At 31.4% G+C, this 19641-nt stretch overlaps 1 protein-coding gene across 1 annotated transcript in view; it reads right to left on the bottom strand.

The window, feature by feature from the left end:
- The window catches only part of LOC129218315 (A disintegrin and metalloproteinase with thrombospondin motifs 9-like), a 156245-nt gene that overhangs the window by 41811 nt on the left and 94793 nt on the right, over nt 1–19641 (bottom strand). The window contains 5 exon segments of the mRNA XM_054852551.1: nt 616–792; nt 11392–11553; nt 14087–14272; nt 15109–15279; nt 17948–18214. Coding sequence (XP_054708526.1) covers nt 616–792; nt 11392–11553; nt 14087–14272; nt 15109–15279; nt 17948–18214 — 963 coding nt within the window.

The following is a 19641-nucleotide window of genomic DNA, read 5'->3' as shown; positions in this document are numbered from 1 at the left end:
CATAGTAAAGATTCAGTTAACGTTTACTCTAACATATAACCACCGATAATCATACACGACTCGCTACAGCTGTCTATTTATATTCGGTTCGATCCGCTGTTCAGAGGGAGCTGCTCAGCATACACATGCGCTACCGGTCTGCAATTCTAATCATTTGCATATCATGCCCTACTTTAGATTTCCTGCAATTTTTAGCTCACTCGCGTAAGTCCTTCGTGGTGTTGCAATTTTCACAAACAAGAGTGCATAAAAAATGTCTTTTATGGCAACTTTCGATAAATGAAATTTGCCATAACGTAAAGCATAACGTATCAAGTTAATTGCCTGATGCACAGGCAATTAACTTGATGCCTGTGCAACATGCAAATCCCTCTTAGTAATTTTATTACTAATAGAACTAGTACTCATTAAACCAATAAATGAATTAAAACAATGTTGATAAAATACAAAAAATATAAGTTATCGTATGTACATGTTTTAGACATTTTCAGGGCAGAAGAAGTGAGCTTATGACTTAAAAAACATTCAAAAAAATTCATTGAAGATTTTAAGGATTTCTAGAGATTACTAACGTAAAAAATACACAAAACATAGAAATTGTGTATCAAGATGTACCTCAGACCAAGGACCAGTTAGCCATTTATTTTCTTCTTGCATACACCAGTCTTTCATACACTCCTGTTCTTTTTCAGGTTTGGCAGTTAAATCACATTTTTCATCTTCAAACTTCTCTGTATGATACACACATTCAACAGAACGAACTTGAGTACCTTTTCCACATGATACACTGCACTAGAAAAAGTAGTTAAATATAATACAGTCAGACCTGGATATAAGGTCACTTTTCTAAAGTCCCGGCTCATTGAATAGGAATTCTATGTTATGTCTTATCGGATATATGGTCAAGTCTTAATACATTAATCGCTTATAAGGTCACTTCTGTCTGATTTTTTAAAATGATTTCAGTGCTTAAGGCTGCTTTTCAGTGGAGAAGAAAAACGATCCCGCTTGAAAATGGGCTTTTTCTTTAAACGAAAGCAGCGTTCATCAGTGAAGTGATTGACACTTCAACAACCAATAGAACGAACGGTGACCGATGAAAGTGTGGATCATGTGACCTGTCACATTTTGCAGGGGGACAGACCGGACGCTCCCCCTGCTGTGCAGAGTAATCGAAGGAGGTAATAGCCGACGGCGAAATGAAACCGCAGCTTTTTACAGACCCTTCCAAGGAAATTCTAGTTCTTTCCCTCTTGAGTCTTGACTACATAGGTAAAATAAAAATAACTCGGTGTAAAAGGCGCGGCATTTTACATTGCCGCGCATTTTGCAATCCTTCTTGTGATATTAATTTATTTGCATTCGCACTAAAATTAATTTTTGAAACGAAGATTTTTTCCCCCATTAATACGGTTCCAGATCTCATCTAGGAAAAATTAACGAATGAATGAATATTTGCAATAAATAAATTTATAAATTCGTTTTATTTTTAGAAAAATGTTCGTTATTGAAAATTGATGATTTCAAAAAAGGAAGGAAAAAAAAGATAGCCTGCATGACTACACTGAATTTTAACGAAATGAACTCCAAATTCTAACCAAAAAATATTCTTTAAAAATGGATGATCCTACTTAATATATTTGAAAAATCGAGTGCCGAATAAAACTGGGGACTAACTAGTTATCGGTTGGCGAAATTTTTTCACTTCCTCTGCCTGTTTGCCACTCTCCCCAACATCATCCGAGTTGCCAGAAAACATTCTTCTTAAAAATGAAACTAGATCCTCTTTGCATAGTTAATACTTGATTGTACAATAAACATTAATGCCACTAATTAGTTACATTAACCTTTGTTTGAACTAATAATATTTATATTTTAGTGCTAAATTAAATACTACTTTGTTGGTTAGTTACCTGTTTTACAAATGCAGTGGCGACTAGAAAAAAATGTGGCTACTATAATTGCCTTTTCTCACCACTGGTGACCAGAAAATTCCCCTAATCTTTATCTTTGAATCCTTTTCTTTTTGAAAAAATATTTATTTATTTATCTAATTACTATATGCAGATGAGAAGGCTACGATAGCATTTCTCAAGGGGTTGTTATGGTGAAAGTTCTTTCAAATTGAGCATAACAACGGCAAAGTCGTGGACGGCTACGGATAAGGATTTCCTGAATTTGAAAAATTAAAGATTTTTCTCTGATCTTTGTATGCAGGGGTGCTCACCCTGCTCCAAGCTCAAAGGCAAAAATCACTCCTTCCCCCACTCTTAATGTTTGTAAACTATCTTACGTTGAAATTTTGGAATATAACTAAACCTAGCACTTTTAGAGTCTCCGATTCCCAGTTACTAAATTCGACAAAATACATGAGGTATTACATACACTATATGACCAAATGTATTGGGACACTTTCAAAAATTCACAATTTCATGGATTTCTCGAGTAATAAAAGACCAATTGCTCTCTGCTCTGTAATTTTTTTCTCATGAAAAGTATACTCCAGACGTCAAATCCAATAACAATTAAGTCTGCTATTCATTTAGGGGACCAGCAACAAATAATCCGTTCTTATCATGAATCACTCTGTAACGATGGCAGGAAAGTGTTGCCAGTTTGCTAACAATCCCTTACCATTCGTCGCCTATCCTAGAATTATAGAAATTCGGCTCATTAGATCGCTGATAACTTTTTAAAATTTAAAGAAATTGCGGTGGAATTTCTTTCATGGATTGTAGGATGTATCTGAGCTTTGAATTATGAACGTTATAAATTGCTATCTTTCGTGCATGCGCAGTGAAAAATTAATAGCTTTAATTGTTCATATTTCATCAAATTTTCAATATTTTAACTTCAAATTTTATTATTATGTTTCTCTAAAATGCTGTCAAATATTCTAAAAGTTTAGTAACGTTTGACGAAATACTCTGCGTAATATGAGGCGAAAACCTTCAAAAAATTTTTGCATTTTTGAAAGAAATGCTTATATTTCCATGGGTATAAGAGATATTTTCACAAAAATATAAAAATAAGTTTTTGATAGATTTTTAACTCATTTCTGAAAATTATAGCTTATTCCCAGCAATTTGCAATGAAAAATGATCAAAAAACTTTTTTCCTCAATTTGTTGTCGGTCCCCTAAATGAATAGCAGACTTAATTTTTATTGGAAAACGACAACTAGAGTATACATTTTATGCGAAACAAATTATAGAGCAATTGGTCTATTATTTCTCGAGAAATCCCTAAAAATGTGAATTTTTGAAAGTGTCCCAATGCTTTTGGTCATATAGTGTAGGGTCTGGTGGGGGAAAGTGGTCAACGGGGTAAAGTGGTCAGTCGTCAAAAAAATGGCTATAGCTTGGAAATAAATGTTCGAATGAATGTGAAAATTTTATTATAGAGTAGGGTAGTTAGAAACTACATTTTGAGTACAAAATTTTACAACTGGCAAAATGTTATTCGATAAAAATAATATTTTGTGTCAATATGAAAAGTTTTTAAATCTAAAGACCTCTTTTAACCCCTTGAGGACCAGCGCTCGGAAAACGAAGCGCAGCTACGGGACCGAACGTTCTGAAATGGAACGCCGCCATCGGCCCGAGCATTTACAGCAGTTAAGCCTAACTGAACAAAAATATTCATATAAAATCAGCATCTCAAAATAATGGCTTGAAATTTTAATTTTGTTTAAACAATGTACTACTGATTACTAATTACTAATATAAAGACTATTACATTATTAGAAGGAACGAAATAAGTAGAATACTAAAACTTTAACCATGTGCACAAAATTCAATGATATGTGCACAAAAACAAAGTTAGAGTTTGACATCGTGAGTGTGGAATCAAAGAAAAAGAAATGTAGCAAAAAAATATGTTCCTTATGTAATTTTGATTAAAACAACTTAGGTCAACGAATTTAAACTAGTTATATTTCCCACGCGACAAGTTTCAAAACTGCTTCATAATTCACTCGAAAACATTCCCTTTCACTCACTTCGCTAATCATTTTTATTGCAGTTTCCCATCCCCAAATGAAAAAGAATAAATACAGAAGAACAATATCAGAAAGGATTCAAAAATAATCATAAACTTCAGGCCTCTTGAACTCATTCCTGTACTCTCATTGAACGGGGAATCCCAAAAGTCTGGAACACATACGCAAAAATATTTTAACCTTTCTTCCCTCCCCCATAATTTATTCAGCTAGATGTATATCTCTTTCAATTACTCGTAAAAAAAAGAGAAGCAAAGATATAAGCAAGAGCAATTGAGACCTCATAAATCATATGCGCAGAGCAGTGATTCACTGTTGTTTACATAAAAAAAAAATCTATCCCATTGAGAGGCCCAAATAAGAAACTAAAGCGTGTACATGAAGGTCAAATACCATGTGACTCGAATATGATCAAAGTTATAGCCATTTAGCGCCATCTAGTATCATTTAAATATTCAATTCAATCGTTCCATTTCGAGAAAGCATATACGTGACGCTGGGACTACAGCGTCGATCAGAGCGCGTAGCGGATAAGTGACGCTGGGCTGATAGGAGAGGAATCGTTGCGTAGCGTCCGCGTGACGCTGGGTGCGAACGGGTTAACTTCCTTGGGAAATTTTGTTTGTTAGAATTATGAACAGATTGACTGCATAGGAAGCTTCCTACATGTCTCAAGAACTCTTACTCATTAGCAGTTAGCTGAATCTATTTTATATAATTTTTTAGAACAATTTTAGTAAGATGGGGTAAAGTGGTCATAATATTAGGCTTAACAAGTATTGTTCTTCTAATGTCACTTAATCATTAAGTATAAGGCAGATATAAATTAAATATTAATTTCACTTAATATGTATTGTTTTTTTCAGTAAATGGTGTTAAATATACGAGTATATGCGTAAATGTACTCGTGTAGGCACGTATATAGACGTATTCACATAAATGCACCAATAAATACATATATGGGTATACGCAAATATTTTTTATCTATACAGATATACATTCGACTATAACGTATATACTCTTTATATATATAAACACTTATATACTCAGGTAGACACTCATATACGCGTACGTACTCGAGTAGACACTTACATACAAGAATGTGATATACAAGTATACAGGATGAGTTGAAACTTTTAAGCAAATTATTAAAAGGTGTTAGAGGGGAGGATAAGAAGCAAGGATCACATAAGGAAACAAACACAATACTGACACGCTACATGCACGTTAAGTCAGAAACTGATGGATGCAAAACTGGTCAAAAATTTATTACACAAAGACAATTTTACACAACATTTTAGGTTTCAAAATTTTTTTAAAGCGATTGATGAAATTTGCGGCCTGCAGCTGTGATATATGTGCGTCACAATCACAAAGCACGCTCTGTTACAATAACGAGACTTTTGAAAAACTTTCATCAGCCGATGCGCCTTTGTTGCGATGCTTGTATTAGAGCTACAGGCCGTAACTTTTAACAACTGCTCTAAATATTTCTTAAAAACTAAAATCTTGGGTAAAATCAACTTTGTGTAACAAATTGGTGATTTGTTTTGCATCCATCAGTTTCTGGCATTGTATGCATGTAGCGCGTCAGCGAACGTAAGTTTTTTATAATTCTTTGCTTCTTATCCTCCCCTCTCACACCCCTTAGATTTTTGCCCAAGATCTTGTTTTTACTCTGTAGGCACACATGTATATAAGCTTGTATACTCATGTATACATACATGCACTTGTGTATACACGTAAATGTACGTATATACGTCTATACAGGTATATAACCATGTTTGCACGTATACATACGTATACGCGTGCTTCACAATGTGAGTAGACACGTACCCCCAAACATACACTGGATGTATCCACGAATTAACTCGTGTATACCCGTATATTTGTGTATGTACACTTATGTATGCGTGTATACGTCTACTGTACACGTATATACTCATGTATGCACGTATATACTCAAGTTACAAGTGCATACACTCATATGATGTTCGTTTACACACATATATACCCGTACATACACGTGACACGTATATACTCGTGTATACATGCATACACTCCTGTAGCTTATCACGTATACATGCTTATATACACGTATATGCTTGAGTAGGCACGTGCATGCATGTATCTGATGCATACATGTATCTACTCATATATGAATGTGTTTACTAATGTTTACACGACACGTATATACTCGTGTATACTCACATATGCTTTTGAATATACTTGTAACTATAAAAATAAGTGAAATATACAAATATTAGGGTTGTTTATAATGGTTTTGCATCTATTTTTTACTATGACCACTTTACCCCATACTATGACCACTTTCCCCCACCCCATGGGGTAAAGTGGTCATAAATACAAAGGGAAAAGAAAGGGTTATAATGCTACTTAAAATCAATATTTATTTTCCTAAAACTCATTGTACCGTGTTCTTCAATAATGCAATGTAAAATAAAAACAAAAAAAGTTTAAGTGTTTAAAGAATTTATTGTATTTATTATTCACCTAAGTTGAAAACCTACGATTTTATGACCACTTTACCCCACCAGACCCTATATAGTGCTTCTACTTCAACACATTGAGTTTTTATTAAAATTTTCTAATAAGTCTTGTGAGTGTCTGATCCTCGTTAGTTGTCATAATGAATATTAAGGGTTGTCCTTTTTCTCAGGAGGCACGAAAATATTACCTACATGTATATCTGCCTGTAAAAAAAAAACCCTCGAAATACTTAGGTGAAAAAAAATCTCAACGCCTAGCTCTGCCAGATTTTAAAGTTTTTATCGCTCTGCCTCGTTTTCATGCATCTTGCATTTAATGAATCAATAATAAAAAATAAAAAAAGGGCAGGAAATACATAAAGTTAAAACAAAAATGAAAATAAACAGCTTACATTTAGGAAAGCAATTATAAGTACAAGTAAGGGTCCACAATTTAAAAAAAAAAAAGAAAAGAAAAAAAACAAGACAAACTTTTTCTTTTTAAGTTCTGTGTTACGCACTTCTGTGCCGAAAAATTATCGTATCGTGTCTTCAGTCACAGAATAAAATGAATGTTCTAATCAAATGATTATCAAGTAATTTTCATTCGTATAGAACAAAAATCTTTTTTGAGATCCCACATTTTCTATTCTATTGACACCTAATTCCTAATAATATGTAAATACAGCGAGAGAAAGGATTTAGCTTCTTGTTTAGGAGAGGGAACCATTTCTAAACATGATCTTTATCGTAAGCATACTATTTACTCAGAAATACTCCCTATTTTCCCAAGCACTCTGTTTGGGGGCTATGCCTTTTAATTTTCACGAAAATAAAATTTTCAAAATGCACTTTTAGACGCTCTCTGGTAGTATTTGGAAGTAAGTAAGAGGTCCTGTGATCTTCCACCAGCAAATTTTTGAACTTGAAACGCCAAAAACACAATTTCAGGTTCTTCAATTCTGTTAGGAAACGGGGAGTTCGGAAGCGTTCCCCGGAATTTTTCGAAATAGTCTAAAAACGCAGTCTTAGTGTGATGTTGGGGGGAGGCAAAATTTTCAAAGTGTTATAAACATGATTGTAGGCCATTTTTAGTAACATTGGGGACATGCAGGTTTTTGAAATCAAAGTTCCAAAAATGCAATTTTAGACGACTTTTTTTTTATGGTCAAAGAAGGACTTTTCACAAACTCCCTTCCCGAAATTTTTTTAAATTAAAGCCATAAAAACTAAATTTAAGACGATCTTTGATGTTTTTTGAAGGGGGGGGGGGTGCTTATGTGACCTGAAAACCTTTATGCCTGTAATTAATTTTTTCTACATTGTATTAAAATGCTGATCTAGCTTCTGAGAATGAAAATAGAAAACAGTGAAAACTTGTAACCCCCATTCTATATTGTTCACATCTTAGTTAGCTTTGTCAGCAACGAAAGGCTGAAAACCTCATTAAAACTAATACATACAATGCTTAGTAATTCTACCACAATGTGTTTTTTATATTAACCGAATCATGTTAAATTGCTAATATGTTTTTCATGATTTTCTATGTATTTAATGAGTATGTTGGTGAATAAATGTTTTTGAAAAGTATTTTTATTCTCCAAAAATACAGCTTCCAAATTCTTATAAAGATAAAAAAAAAAAAAACTATTTCTATTGTGAAAACTTTCTGAAGACATCCGAAAGCCTTCTGTATTTGTTTTCTTGTCAGTCTTAAATGTCGGTATTAGTAATCTGGAAATTTTGTATTTGGATGAAATTTTGCTTTTTAATTTCATCCACATTGATGTTTTTTTCCTGAAATGTAATTTTACACCCCCCCCCCTTTTAAAAGTAAAATCTACTTAAGTTAAACATTGAATGAACACAAACGATTAGTAACCATGGCGACGAAAATTTGACTTCTTAGTAAATATTAAAACAACGAGCTAGAGTTATTCTTGTCATCATGACAGTCTGAAAAATCAGAGCAACATCAGCTTTGTTCAAGTAAGGATAATAAGCATTCGCAATTGCTCAAAAAAAAAAAAAGAAAAAAAGAAAAAAAAAACATTTTTTTTCTGGAAGAATAAATATTGTCCTGAATTTTAGTAGTTTTCCAAAAATGATAGCACTGTTGAAGAAATAATATTTAAGCAATGTACTTCAAAAAATATAAAACATGTTTTTAAATTGTAAAGACTATTTGTACAAGCTTGATTCGCTCTGAAAAGTATGGAATAACACAAGTACATGATTGCTTGATTAAAACACTCAAAACCTGCAGTTAATCACAATATCCATATATTTAAGCTATTTCCAAAACAGCTAATTAAAAATAAATGTTTTAACTTTTTTTTTCATTGTTTCTGGCAATAAATAAAAACTTGCCGTAAAACGCAGGAATTATGACACAAAATGTAAGCTAGGAAATAGTCTTTAATAAAAATAAAATTAACCACGATTCGCATTGCTGCGCTGGAAAATAAAAATTATGCTATTTTGTTTCTCACGTAATGTTTTAAAAACGGTATAATATCGTACGTCTTAAAAGAAGGAGTAATATTGCGACCCCATAAGAAACGTTTCACGATTCTATTTGGGGTCAAATTATGCATCGTTTTCCTCCTTAGGAAGTTTTCTAAAGAGAAATACAGTAAAATCCTATTACAACGCATACTAATGCAACGAAATACTTGTTTCAACCAAATAAATTTCCAATCCCGATTCTGAAATTCGATGGATTTTACTGTATATTATGAATTACATGTTCAATGTGTATCTACCTTCTAAAGAAATTTGACGAGTCTGGCTTTTAAAGACACAAATAATTTTCAAAAACGTTTGTTGAGCTGTGGAAAGCACGATTTAATCTATATATAAAAATATTTTTCTACTGGAAGGGGAAAATGTCAACTTTTCGCATTCGACAGCATTGTAACAATGTTCATTTTATTGTAAATAAACAATTTGACTCGGAAATATTCCTTTCAAATCTATTTCTTTTCAAACCACAAATTTGAAAAAAAGCAAATGTTGCTAATTTAACAGCTAATAGCACGCATCTACATGGATTCACTTTCAAAAGCACTTGATTCTTCACGAAAGCCTTAGGAAAAGAGGAAAGAAGAAAGGACGTCCAGCGAAGGTCATTGAGGGGAACTAATGAGAGGGTAATAAATCTTACACCCCATTAGCGCTTACCCCTCAAAAAGGGGAGGTTACTATTCTAGGGCGGGGCGAATGCAAAAAGTGAACGTATTTTGAAATTTTTTTCAATAGTTAGAACATGATATTTGTTTAAAAAATGGTCGCATTATTTCAAACAAGATCTCAAAAGACAGCTGGAAATATTTTGCGTGTCAGGGCGTTCTTAAAATTTCGATAGCACAAGTTGCAGATGTTTTACAGAGCGAAATATCCAACAGTACGTCGTTTTCGAAGAAATTCATTTTTTCTCGAATTTTAAAAAATCGGAGAATGGACACATCAAAAAAGTAAAAACTAAAAGAAACAGACATGGTCTTGAAAAATACTCAGAAAAAAAAAACGGATCTGAAAACTTCACAGGAATTTGTAAAACAAGCTCCAACTTTCCCCGTAGGTTAACATTAGATCCGAATCTTTCAGACTCTCAGTGAAGAGCACCCTTAATAGAGTCACTTCCAAGAATTGTCCGCGATATACGATCCTTAAAAAGTGAAAAGCCGTATTCCTATTAACGTACCATGTATTGCACTGAATGCAGTTGAAAGTGAGTAATATGACAGTGACACTAAAGTATAAAGTAATAATGAAGGCACTCAGAGTGTACGTTTTTACCAATCATGAGATGCCAAAGCTGCAAATTTTTAGAGAACATTTAGAAAACCATTGTGCTTAAATTAAAGAAAAAATCTATCAGTTCAATATTAATGATAATTTTTAAGTTAGCTAAGTTGCACATCAGTTCTCTGCTTAGGCATATTTGTAAGCAGTTTTACTCTACATAAAAGTTCTAAAAAATCATTTCAAAATTTCTTACCAATTCCAAAAGTTTTTATTGGTTCAAATCTATTAAACCATTACAACCTAATTACTGATAATTTTGAACGTTTTAAATTTTAAAAAGAATTAATGTATATGCATGTTTATTCCTTAAACACATGGCATAAAATCTATATTGTTCGGTTATAAGGTTACCCCACTTATAAGGTCAGTTTCAAGAAGTCCAGAAGGGTGACCTTATATTGAGGTTTGACTGTATACATATTTTGTAATAAAGAAGGAACTAGACTATTTTTGTTTATGAAGATGGTTCTTAAGAAAGGAATTGCAATGAATAATTTTCCTGAAAAATATCCAAATTCACTCACCACTATGAAGTTATAGTAGAACTTTTGTTTCATAATGTGCATTGTTTGATGGTGATATATATTCATATGCTATTATTTACACTTCTTGAGATAAAAAATAATTAATGGAGCATATGTTTTTGTTGCATTATTCAAATTAGTAGGCTAATAGGCAGTTAATTTACATTTTACTTCACACACACACACAATCCATTCTTAAATATACATGGTCAATGTGTTAAGCAAAATCTATAACTATACATATTTCTACACCTCTCATAAAAATAAAATTTCTTTATTTACTCATCCAGTAATCAAATCTTTTCAGAATCAAATATGTTTTGTAAATTGGAAAAAACACTTAACTCTCTATTTCTAATGCTTTTATTTTCATTATAAAAATAATTTCAAGTCAATGTTTATCAGATTAATTTTATTAGAAAAGAATTCTAATCAACTTCTGAATCTGAAATAAGTCTTTTAATGTGTACTACTGAATTTATAAGACATCTGAGGAACTGAAAAGCTATCAGTAGTAGAATTTAAATAACATGTTACAAAAGGTAAATGAAAAGTTAAACTACTCTAACCTCACTCCAATCCCCTACATCCCAGATGGGACACTCTTCACCATTACAGTCAACTACTTCAAGTGGCTTTATAACTGCATTGCAATCAGAGCTTATCAAACCACTGATGTTATAGCAAACAACTTGGCGTCTTTTAATTCCAGCTCCGCAGGAAACAGAACACTAAGAATAATAAAATAAATGCATTTTACACCAAAATAAATGTTTTTTGTTTATAAAATGCAGTAAACAAATTTCTTATGAAAAAAAGTATCAAACATAGCACTAACGTTTTAAGTTTTTTTTTCTAACTACTAGAATAAGAACATAACACATCTAATCGAAGTGCATAGAATATTTCTGCTCAAATTTTTAAGCAAATTATTTTTAAATTATATTTGCGTGTCTTTATGCTTTAAACTCAAAAATATTTCATTCTTTAACTCCTGCTATCAACCACATATGATTTAGAGACAGAGTTGTCTTCCAATGCTTGTCAGTAGAGATGACTGATGTTTTTTTAACTACTTACCAACATAAAAATGGTTTTCCTCATAAACAAATTTGCAACACTTGAATTTTTATATACATGTATTTACCCTATTTTTCATTTATTAAGAATAGGCAAACTAGTATTGACCAACATTTTAGGCAAGTCATCTTTTGCATGAAAAGTTAATAAAATTGCACACACAAAAGAACATTGCACTTAACGCCTTTTGTAGTTTTTATTTCTGGGGGGAAAAAAGAGAGAGCTTATTGTTTTTCTATATATTTAGAATAGATTTTTTTCAGGAAATGAAGCTTTATTTTGTGTATGTGTTGTTCACGAGCATAATTAAATTATTTTGAAGTAGTTGCATTAAAACAGATTTAAATAAATAAATAATGCCTTAGACTACATTAAATCAAGAACAACAAGATTTGATAAGTTTACAGTTTGGGACGTTTCAACTTTAAAACACACTAGAAAAAGTTCTAAATTTTCCAAGCGGCCAAAAGGTAAACATAATGGAAATGAGACAAGATCCATTTCCAAAGAAGTACATTAATTAAATTTGTTTATGTAGGTAACAAAGCAAACGATATTTTGAGGTATATTCTACCATTGATTGTCTGGTTCCCCCTTCAATGTTTTCCATACTAAGACAAAGGCTGTTTAACCACCCACAGCTCCAGCCTGTCCTGCAGAGAATGTACCGATAAAAATGAAAATAATGGGACATTCTGAAGATGATGAACTGTATCCCCGTTAAACATCTAGATTACTACAGCAGTATCAAAAATCGGCCAACAACGGAAACTGAAATCACTGATAGCGTCATTGACCCAGAGTTGAATTATGATGAAAATTAGCTATAGATTTGCAATTTTTTTGTCTTGAAAGGTTTTGGAATGTTTGCCAAATGTGTTGTAATGTTTCACTCATGAATCAAACTATGATGAACCTTAAAATCTTAATTTATTATTATCATCTTTCAAATAGTTTATTTTATTCCTTTTAAAATATTTGTTGAAAGGGATTTAGATAATGTCCAATGTAACTACTAATAAAGTTCTGTTCAAAAACCCCATATAAAACAGTAAGTTTTACTTTTAAATTGTTTTTCTGAACTTTAAGATTTTTTTCTCTAATATGAAGTTATAAATATTTCTTGACAAATATGTAATTTGCGACCTAGGTCCGTTCAACAAAAACTGATTCAAATATCCACAATAAAAAGATTTTACAAAAGTAAGAAGAAGTAAAATACCTAATTAATATTTTCAGTCACTATATTTATTTGTAAAAGTCAGCAATCAAACCAAGAATCTAATAACTACCAAAAAACCACAAAAATGATTTTTTATAGCAGTGGAAAATGTTAGGAATGGGAAGTTATGACAAAAGAATTAAAAATTACAAAGCAATAACAAAAACAGCACAGAATTTATTTATGTTAGTTTGACCATAAAGATAACTCTTAAAATATAATTAACAGGAAGTGTATCACTTGTAACATTAACTAAAATCAGTTGATTTGGCATTTATGGAACAAACATTAATCATGCTAGAAGTTCATTGCACCTAGATAAAATTATCATCAGATTAATCCAACAAGCTTCTTTTCATGCACTTAAACACTTTAATAAAAAACACATCAATAAAAAAGTTTTTTTTTTTTTTTTTTTTTGCAAGGTTACTGGAATACTTTGAATGAGAAAGTTATCTAGCTATAAATCCAAGTTGACTGATAACGATTCTTTTCAACTGGTTCAAAAATGCATGCATGGCAGATAATTAAGGAAAAAAATGCTGACATTCAGTAAGGAAACTTTGAAAAAGTATAGGAATTTGATAGTTTTAACTAATGTCTCTAGTAACAATAACATTTTACTTAGATATTGAAGAAAATCTATCCTGACAGAATAATGAAAGATTTAAGCAAAACAAATACAAAAAGGGAAGGAAGTTCCAGTTCTGTCAAAACTCAGAATTAATTCTAAAACAAAAAACAAAATTATATTTTAAAACTTTCATGGAGAAAAAGAACTGATAACATATTAAAAATTCAAGTTTCAGTAGAAGTATGGTTTGGGATTTTATGATAGTATAGTCTGTGAAGAACTTTTTTAATAATACATTTTTATGTGAAGAATATAAAGCAGTTTAAATCAATAAGTTAAAGAAGAATTCTAAACTACAAAGAAACTTAATTATGTTAACTTTTCTTACTTCAGACCATGGCCCAGTTTTCCAACTGCTTTGCACATGAAAGTTGTAATAAATTTGAGGATCACAATCACATCTTTCTGAAGCTGGTGGTTTGTTGTCTGGGTTACATGAAGATTCAGGTGCTGGATCTATATTATCTTTCACACATAGAACCTGCCTTTCCTTCATTAGTCTCAGACATGAACACTGTAATTTTTTACAATTATGTACAAATAAATAAAACTGATAGAATTTTTCTATTAAAAAAACTTACAGAAATAAAATACGACAAATTCAAAAACACTCACCCACACAAAATAATTGTTAACAACAAAACATCTTAGAAGGTTCTATGCATAGTTATTCAATACTCCAAGGATTTTTGCACAAAATAGAAAACTAATTTTCATCAATATTTTAAAAAATTAACAATCACAATTTTATTTTTCTTTACTTGTACTTATTCTTTTTCTTTTAATTTTTCCTTATTTCAAAGCATTTTATTGAATTTGGATTTTGATGCATAATCTTTTAAGAAATGAAGAAAGAAATATGACATTGGTTCACAGAATTAGTGAGTTAACATTCATCATATTCAAATTTATATCCTCATTCTAAAAAAAAAATTTTTTTTTTTGGACTTATGTTGTTTTTTTATTCCTTGTCTTCAATTAATATTCACCCATATTGTTATTCATATGAAAGTAACTTAAAATAATAAAATCTTCATCTTTTTAAAAATATATTAACTCAAATATAGGTTCATTAATAGTTTCTCAGCAAGCTGATGTAATGAATACAATCAAAATACGTAATTGCAACAACAATTTCTTACATAATTTTGACAAAATAGCATGACATTTAGCTGAATTTGCTGTAATTTTTTCACTTTAACATATTTGATGCCTAAGAGATCAACATGGCTTAAAAATGCTTAAAAAGTTAATTATCTTTTTAGATAAGGAAATTTATCAATCAAAAGTTAGTGAAAAAAAATAATCAAGATGCTTAAATTATATGACAAAGGTTTTCTATAAACTTACTTCAGACCATTCACCTATTTCCCACTTTCCACATTCTCTTCCAACACATTTTTCGGTAGTTTTTGGTTTTATTTTAATATCACAGTAGCTTAAAGGGAGGCGTGATTCATCTTCTGAATTATGGCACGTTATTGTTCTTCGACTTATACCTTCCCCACATAGGTTGGAGCACTACATCAATTGAAAAAGAGCAAAATTGTCTAAATTAGTAATGAAAATGAGCAAATTATTTTGAATTAGAAATAAAATGAAAATATGAAAAATAGATAAATTAGTACATAACTACATAAAATTGTAAACTGATAATCAAAGAAAGCATAAAATACTAGGCACATTAAGAAATAAATAACTTTGTGCTAAAAAATAAAAGTAAAATCAACAACATTAAACGATCACAAATATGCAAAACTATTAGGTACCTGTTTTGAGGTTACAAGGCATTTCAGTGCAAAAATATGAGCTATGGATGAAAAGTAGGGTCTTGTTGGGAGTAAAGCTTCCCAACAAGGGTTTTTCACACTCTTTTTCTTTTGCAACTATTGTTGCATGTTTTTACTTCTTTTTGCACTGAAAAAAAAAGTACCTTGTAGCTCCAAAACACATAGATGCATGAAATTAAACCTAAAAGTTCTTGTTTATTTGTTTATAGTTTAACATGTAGTGCGTTTAGCCCAATATTACTCTGTATTGCATTTACTGGAGCTTAAACACTCTTTTAGTTTGTAGTTTAATTTTTTTGATCTCTCGACCATATTTATTGAATCCTCCACAGCTGATGAGCTCCAAATTCAACCTTTCAACTTTTTCTATTAATTGCTGCTTGTATTTTCCTTCTTCTCATCACAATTTTTCTTTAAAAAGTTCAAAACTTGTTATTTGGCTTGTATAAAATATATATATATATATATATATATATATATATATATATATATATATATGTAGTAGTCCATGCTTAATGCAATTGCAGTTTATATTATCAATCACTCTTATCAAAATCACTAGGTCCTGATTTCGTATTCATTTGCATGTTAAAATTATCTCTTTATCTTTTAATTACATCTAATCCTTTAATATTATCAAATTTTATGTTTCTTCTAAAATAATCAGAAACTGCTGACTCATGATTTTACAAAAAAAAGTTGACCATGAAACAAAAGAATGATACAAAATCCTTCCGACAGGACAGCTCAATAGTTTAAGGCATGGCCAGAAATTGATCGATATGTCCCATTACTTCCACATTAATACAATGAGAAGTTTGCTAGATTGTTATAGGAAAATAGACAGATGATAAAACTGATGAGTCAGATGAAGAATGCCTTGATGTTGAGCTACCTTCTAAAAATGCTGAAATGAAAAATACATTGTAAGTGTCAAAAGGCGCTGCATACAGTACTACTCCAATGGCGTAAACATTGATTTATGACAAATGTATTAATGAGCTTCTAAAAATTGTAGACAATCAGCAGTTGATGGTATTTTAAATTATGTAAATTTTATATTTTGATGGAAATATACAGTACTTGCTTTGATAGAAATGTAGTTACATTATTTTGAAATGCAATATATGACACTTAAATTGGTCCATTCATCTAATTTCACGATTTGTTTATAGTTATGAACTGGGTTTTGTAACTAAAGTTACTGTGGCCCAAAGTGATCACATGAAATGGAGATTACTGTATATATATACACACATGTAAAACATTAAATAGATAAAGTATCAAATATATTCAGCCTAATCTACACTGGTGTTGGGAAATTCCAGAATTATACTTCTTAACAAAATACTTTTTTTCGGATATTTTTTGCATAAATTTAATTTAGGCACGAATTTTCATTTTAATATCAAGCATTCACAGTTCCTTTTTTCTTTTAACATGTGAGAGCCTGAGACAAAGTTACCTAGTTTATTTCAACATCTTGCCTTCTTGATCAAAGAAGAGAAATCTGAATTAATAAGTGAAAAGAAATCAAAATATTATCTTACAGGTAGATGATCAAGCTTTCAACAAGTGAATTTTAAAAGATGTACAAAACTGCTTAATACTAAACATACGCTAAGTATGTCTACTTCATTAATGTATTGATGAACAATTGCTAGGAACAGATTGTGCTATTACACTAAAGAAGCATGAAATTAAAACACACAAAATAATAAAATTAGAATGGGAACAGAATACAGGAAGAAAAGTTTTGCAATGTATGAATTTTTCATTTCCAAACATGTTCATCATAATGGAGAGCAGATGCAAAAATTTAGGTGTTCTTTTTAAACATTCTTTATTAGATGACTTCTATGCTTGAATTCCCACAACCATCTATGATCTTCCCTTAGCAATTATCCACTAGTTTATCTTTCAGATATCAAATACAACGACCAGCAACAGGCTCCGGGCCCAGTTAGGGCAGTCCTAGTCAGTTTATAAGTCCTCAATGAAGATCAACGGCCCTCTTAAAGCTATCCACCCCCTTGCCCATTACCACCTCTTCTGGTAAACTGTTCCAAGTGCCCATGACCCTGCTAAAGAAGTAATTTCCTCGTATTTCCAGGTTAGCCCGAGATTTGAATAGCTTAAAATAATGACCCCTCATAATGCTTTCCATACAGAAATTTAATCTATTAACATCTTTCATAAGCAACTCTTCCGCTCAACTGACATAACTTTCCATGGTACCTATTCTAATATACTTTAATACATGCACAGTTAAATAAAATTTTTTCATTTTATTTAGCTCATATTTACTCTCATTATTAAGCTCATGCCACATATTTACTTTGGCTACTGCGAATAATTTCAGATACATGTGTATGTTACATCTCTAAAGATATTTTTACCTTTGACCATTCACCTTTTCTCCACACTGCATGGCTAAACTCCGAAATAGAATTTGTATCACTCAAAATACGAGGAGCAGGAGACCACTGGCCTGGCTGTTGAGATGGCGCACCAACTAGATTTCCACACTGTGCATTAGATGAACAGTTTTTATAGCTAGCTGGCTGAGGTAAATGTGCACAGTAGGTTTCAGCTACTTTTTCCTTAGATGAAGAATAACAATATATATTTCTGTGCACTGTGGCATCTCCACAACCTATAGGGCACTGAAAAATAAAAAAAAATTCTTTCACAAAACCAAAATGATATTTACTTATTTTGTGACTCGTAATTATTACTTTAAGACTCTTATTGTGATTTCAGAGGGTTTCTTTTACAATGAAAGAATGCAGAATTTAGTTACACCCTTCAAAATTATGAAGTTAAAACACAAACCTAAACTCCTGCAAAATTTTATTCTTGGTCTTTTAAATTGCATTTCTTTTTGAATCATTCGGAATCAGATAACAAAACATTACTGTAAGTCAGCTATTAGTAGAGAAATGAATTCCACAGTTTATATATATATAAAGTTTTCTATTTATCATACTAAAAACCATTTTTGTAACAAAACACTTTCATCATTGTTGCTAAAGTTATTCTGTAGAAAATCGATTTATAGAGTTTTCTTTCAAAAGCTTGTAAAAGCTGGAGGCTAATCTTCAGTCTCGGTAGTTTTTGAACATACAGGAAACTTCAGAAAAAAGTAAGTTAGCGTTTTTTTTTCTTTTTCCCAAAAATATTCTTTGCTCAAGACATAGCCTGCAAAAGATGGCTATCTGGCTGTCATTTATCAGTTGCAATTTTTGACAAGATTATAAAAATTCATTATTTCTGGAACAGAGCCTGATATTCTGTTGCATTTTTAAAAATTAAATTGAAAAATAATATTTTTTTTTCTTTAAATTCGAGATTATATTTCTCTAAATATAAGTTAGGGGACCTAGGGCCTGTATAAAAAGTTAAATTTTGTATTTTTTGACTCATTTTCATTTTTGCTTCAAATTTTCAATATCTTAACTCTGCAACTGATTTTGAAAATTTTTGCAATTGGAAGCATGCATCTAGAACTAATGGTTGCAGAAATAGAGGCCTTGCAGGTTAAAACAGAATCCCCTGTATGTAAATGTACACTTGAAAAATATATTTTATTTTAGCAAGTGACTAGAAGGCATTTTTTTAAAGTTCAATAAGTATCGAGACTGGTTCCAAAAATCAAAACTTATCACAGGTATCATTACAATTGCTTAATAATCTTCAAAATACATTCCTCCTGCATTGATACACTTATTTCGACGCATCTGCCAAAGGCAAAGCTTGCTGGAAGTTGGTTTCCGGAATACTGTTAAGAACCTTTGTTGATGCCTCTGGAACTGCCTTGAAGAAGTTGAACTGATGTCTTTTGAGTTCCCTTCTCATTTGCAGAAACAAGGAAAGTGTTTGGTGGAGTCAAGTTTGGGATGTACGAAATTTCCACCTGCGACAGTTTTTCATCCTCGCTCAAGACTTTCCGCACCAGCTTCACACACACTTTCCTCATTGCAAGATCCTTTGTTACAATATTGTGGACTCCTCACTAATAAAGGCAATGGTTAAATACCTGACAAAACATTTTCACTTTGGCCACCTGAGCATTGATTTGAGCGGTCGTCAG

The sequence above is a fragment of the Uloborus diversus genome, chromosome 3 (genome assembly GCF_026930045.1).
Source record: "Uloborus diversus isolate 005 chromosome 3, Udiv.v.3.1, whole genome shotgun sequence".
In the NCBI taxonomy this organism is placed as follows: domain Eukaryota; kingdom Metazoa; phylum Arthropoda; class Arachnida; order Araneae; family Uloboridae; genus Uloborus; species Uloborus diversus.
The sequence above is the reverse complement of the archived record's forward strand: the minus strand, read 5'-3'. Positions and strand labels throughout refer to the sequence as shown.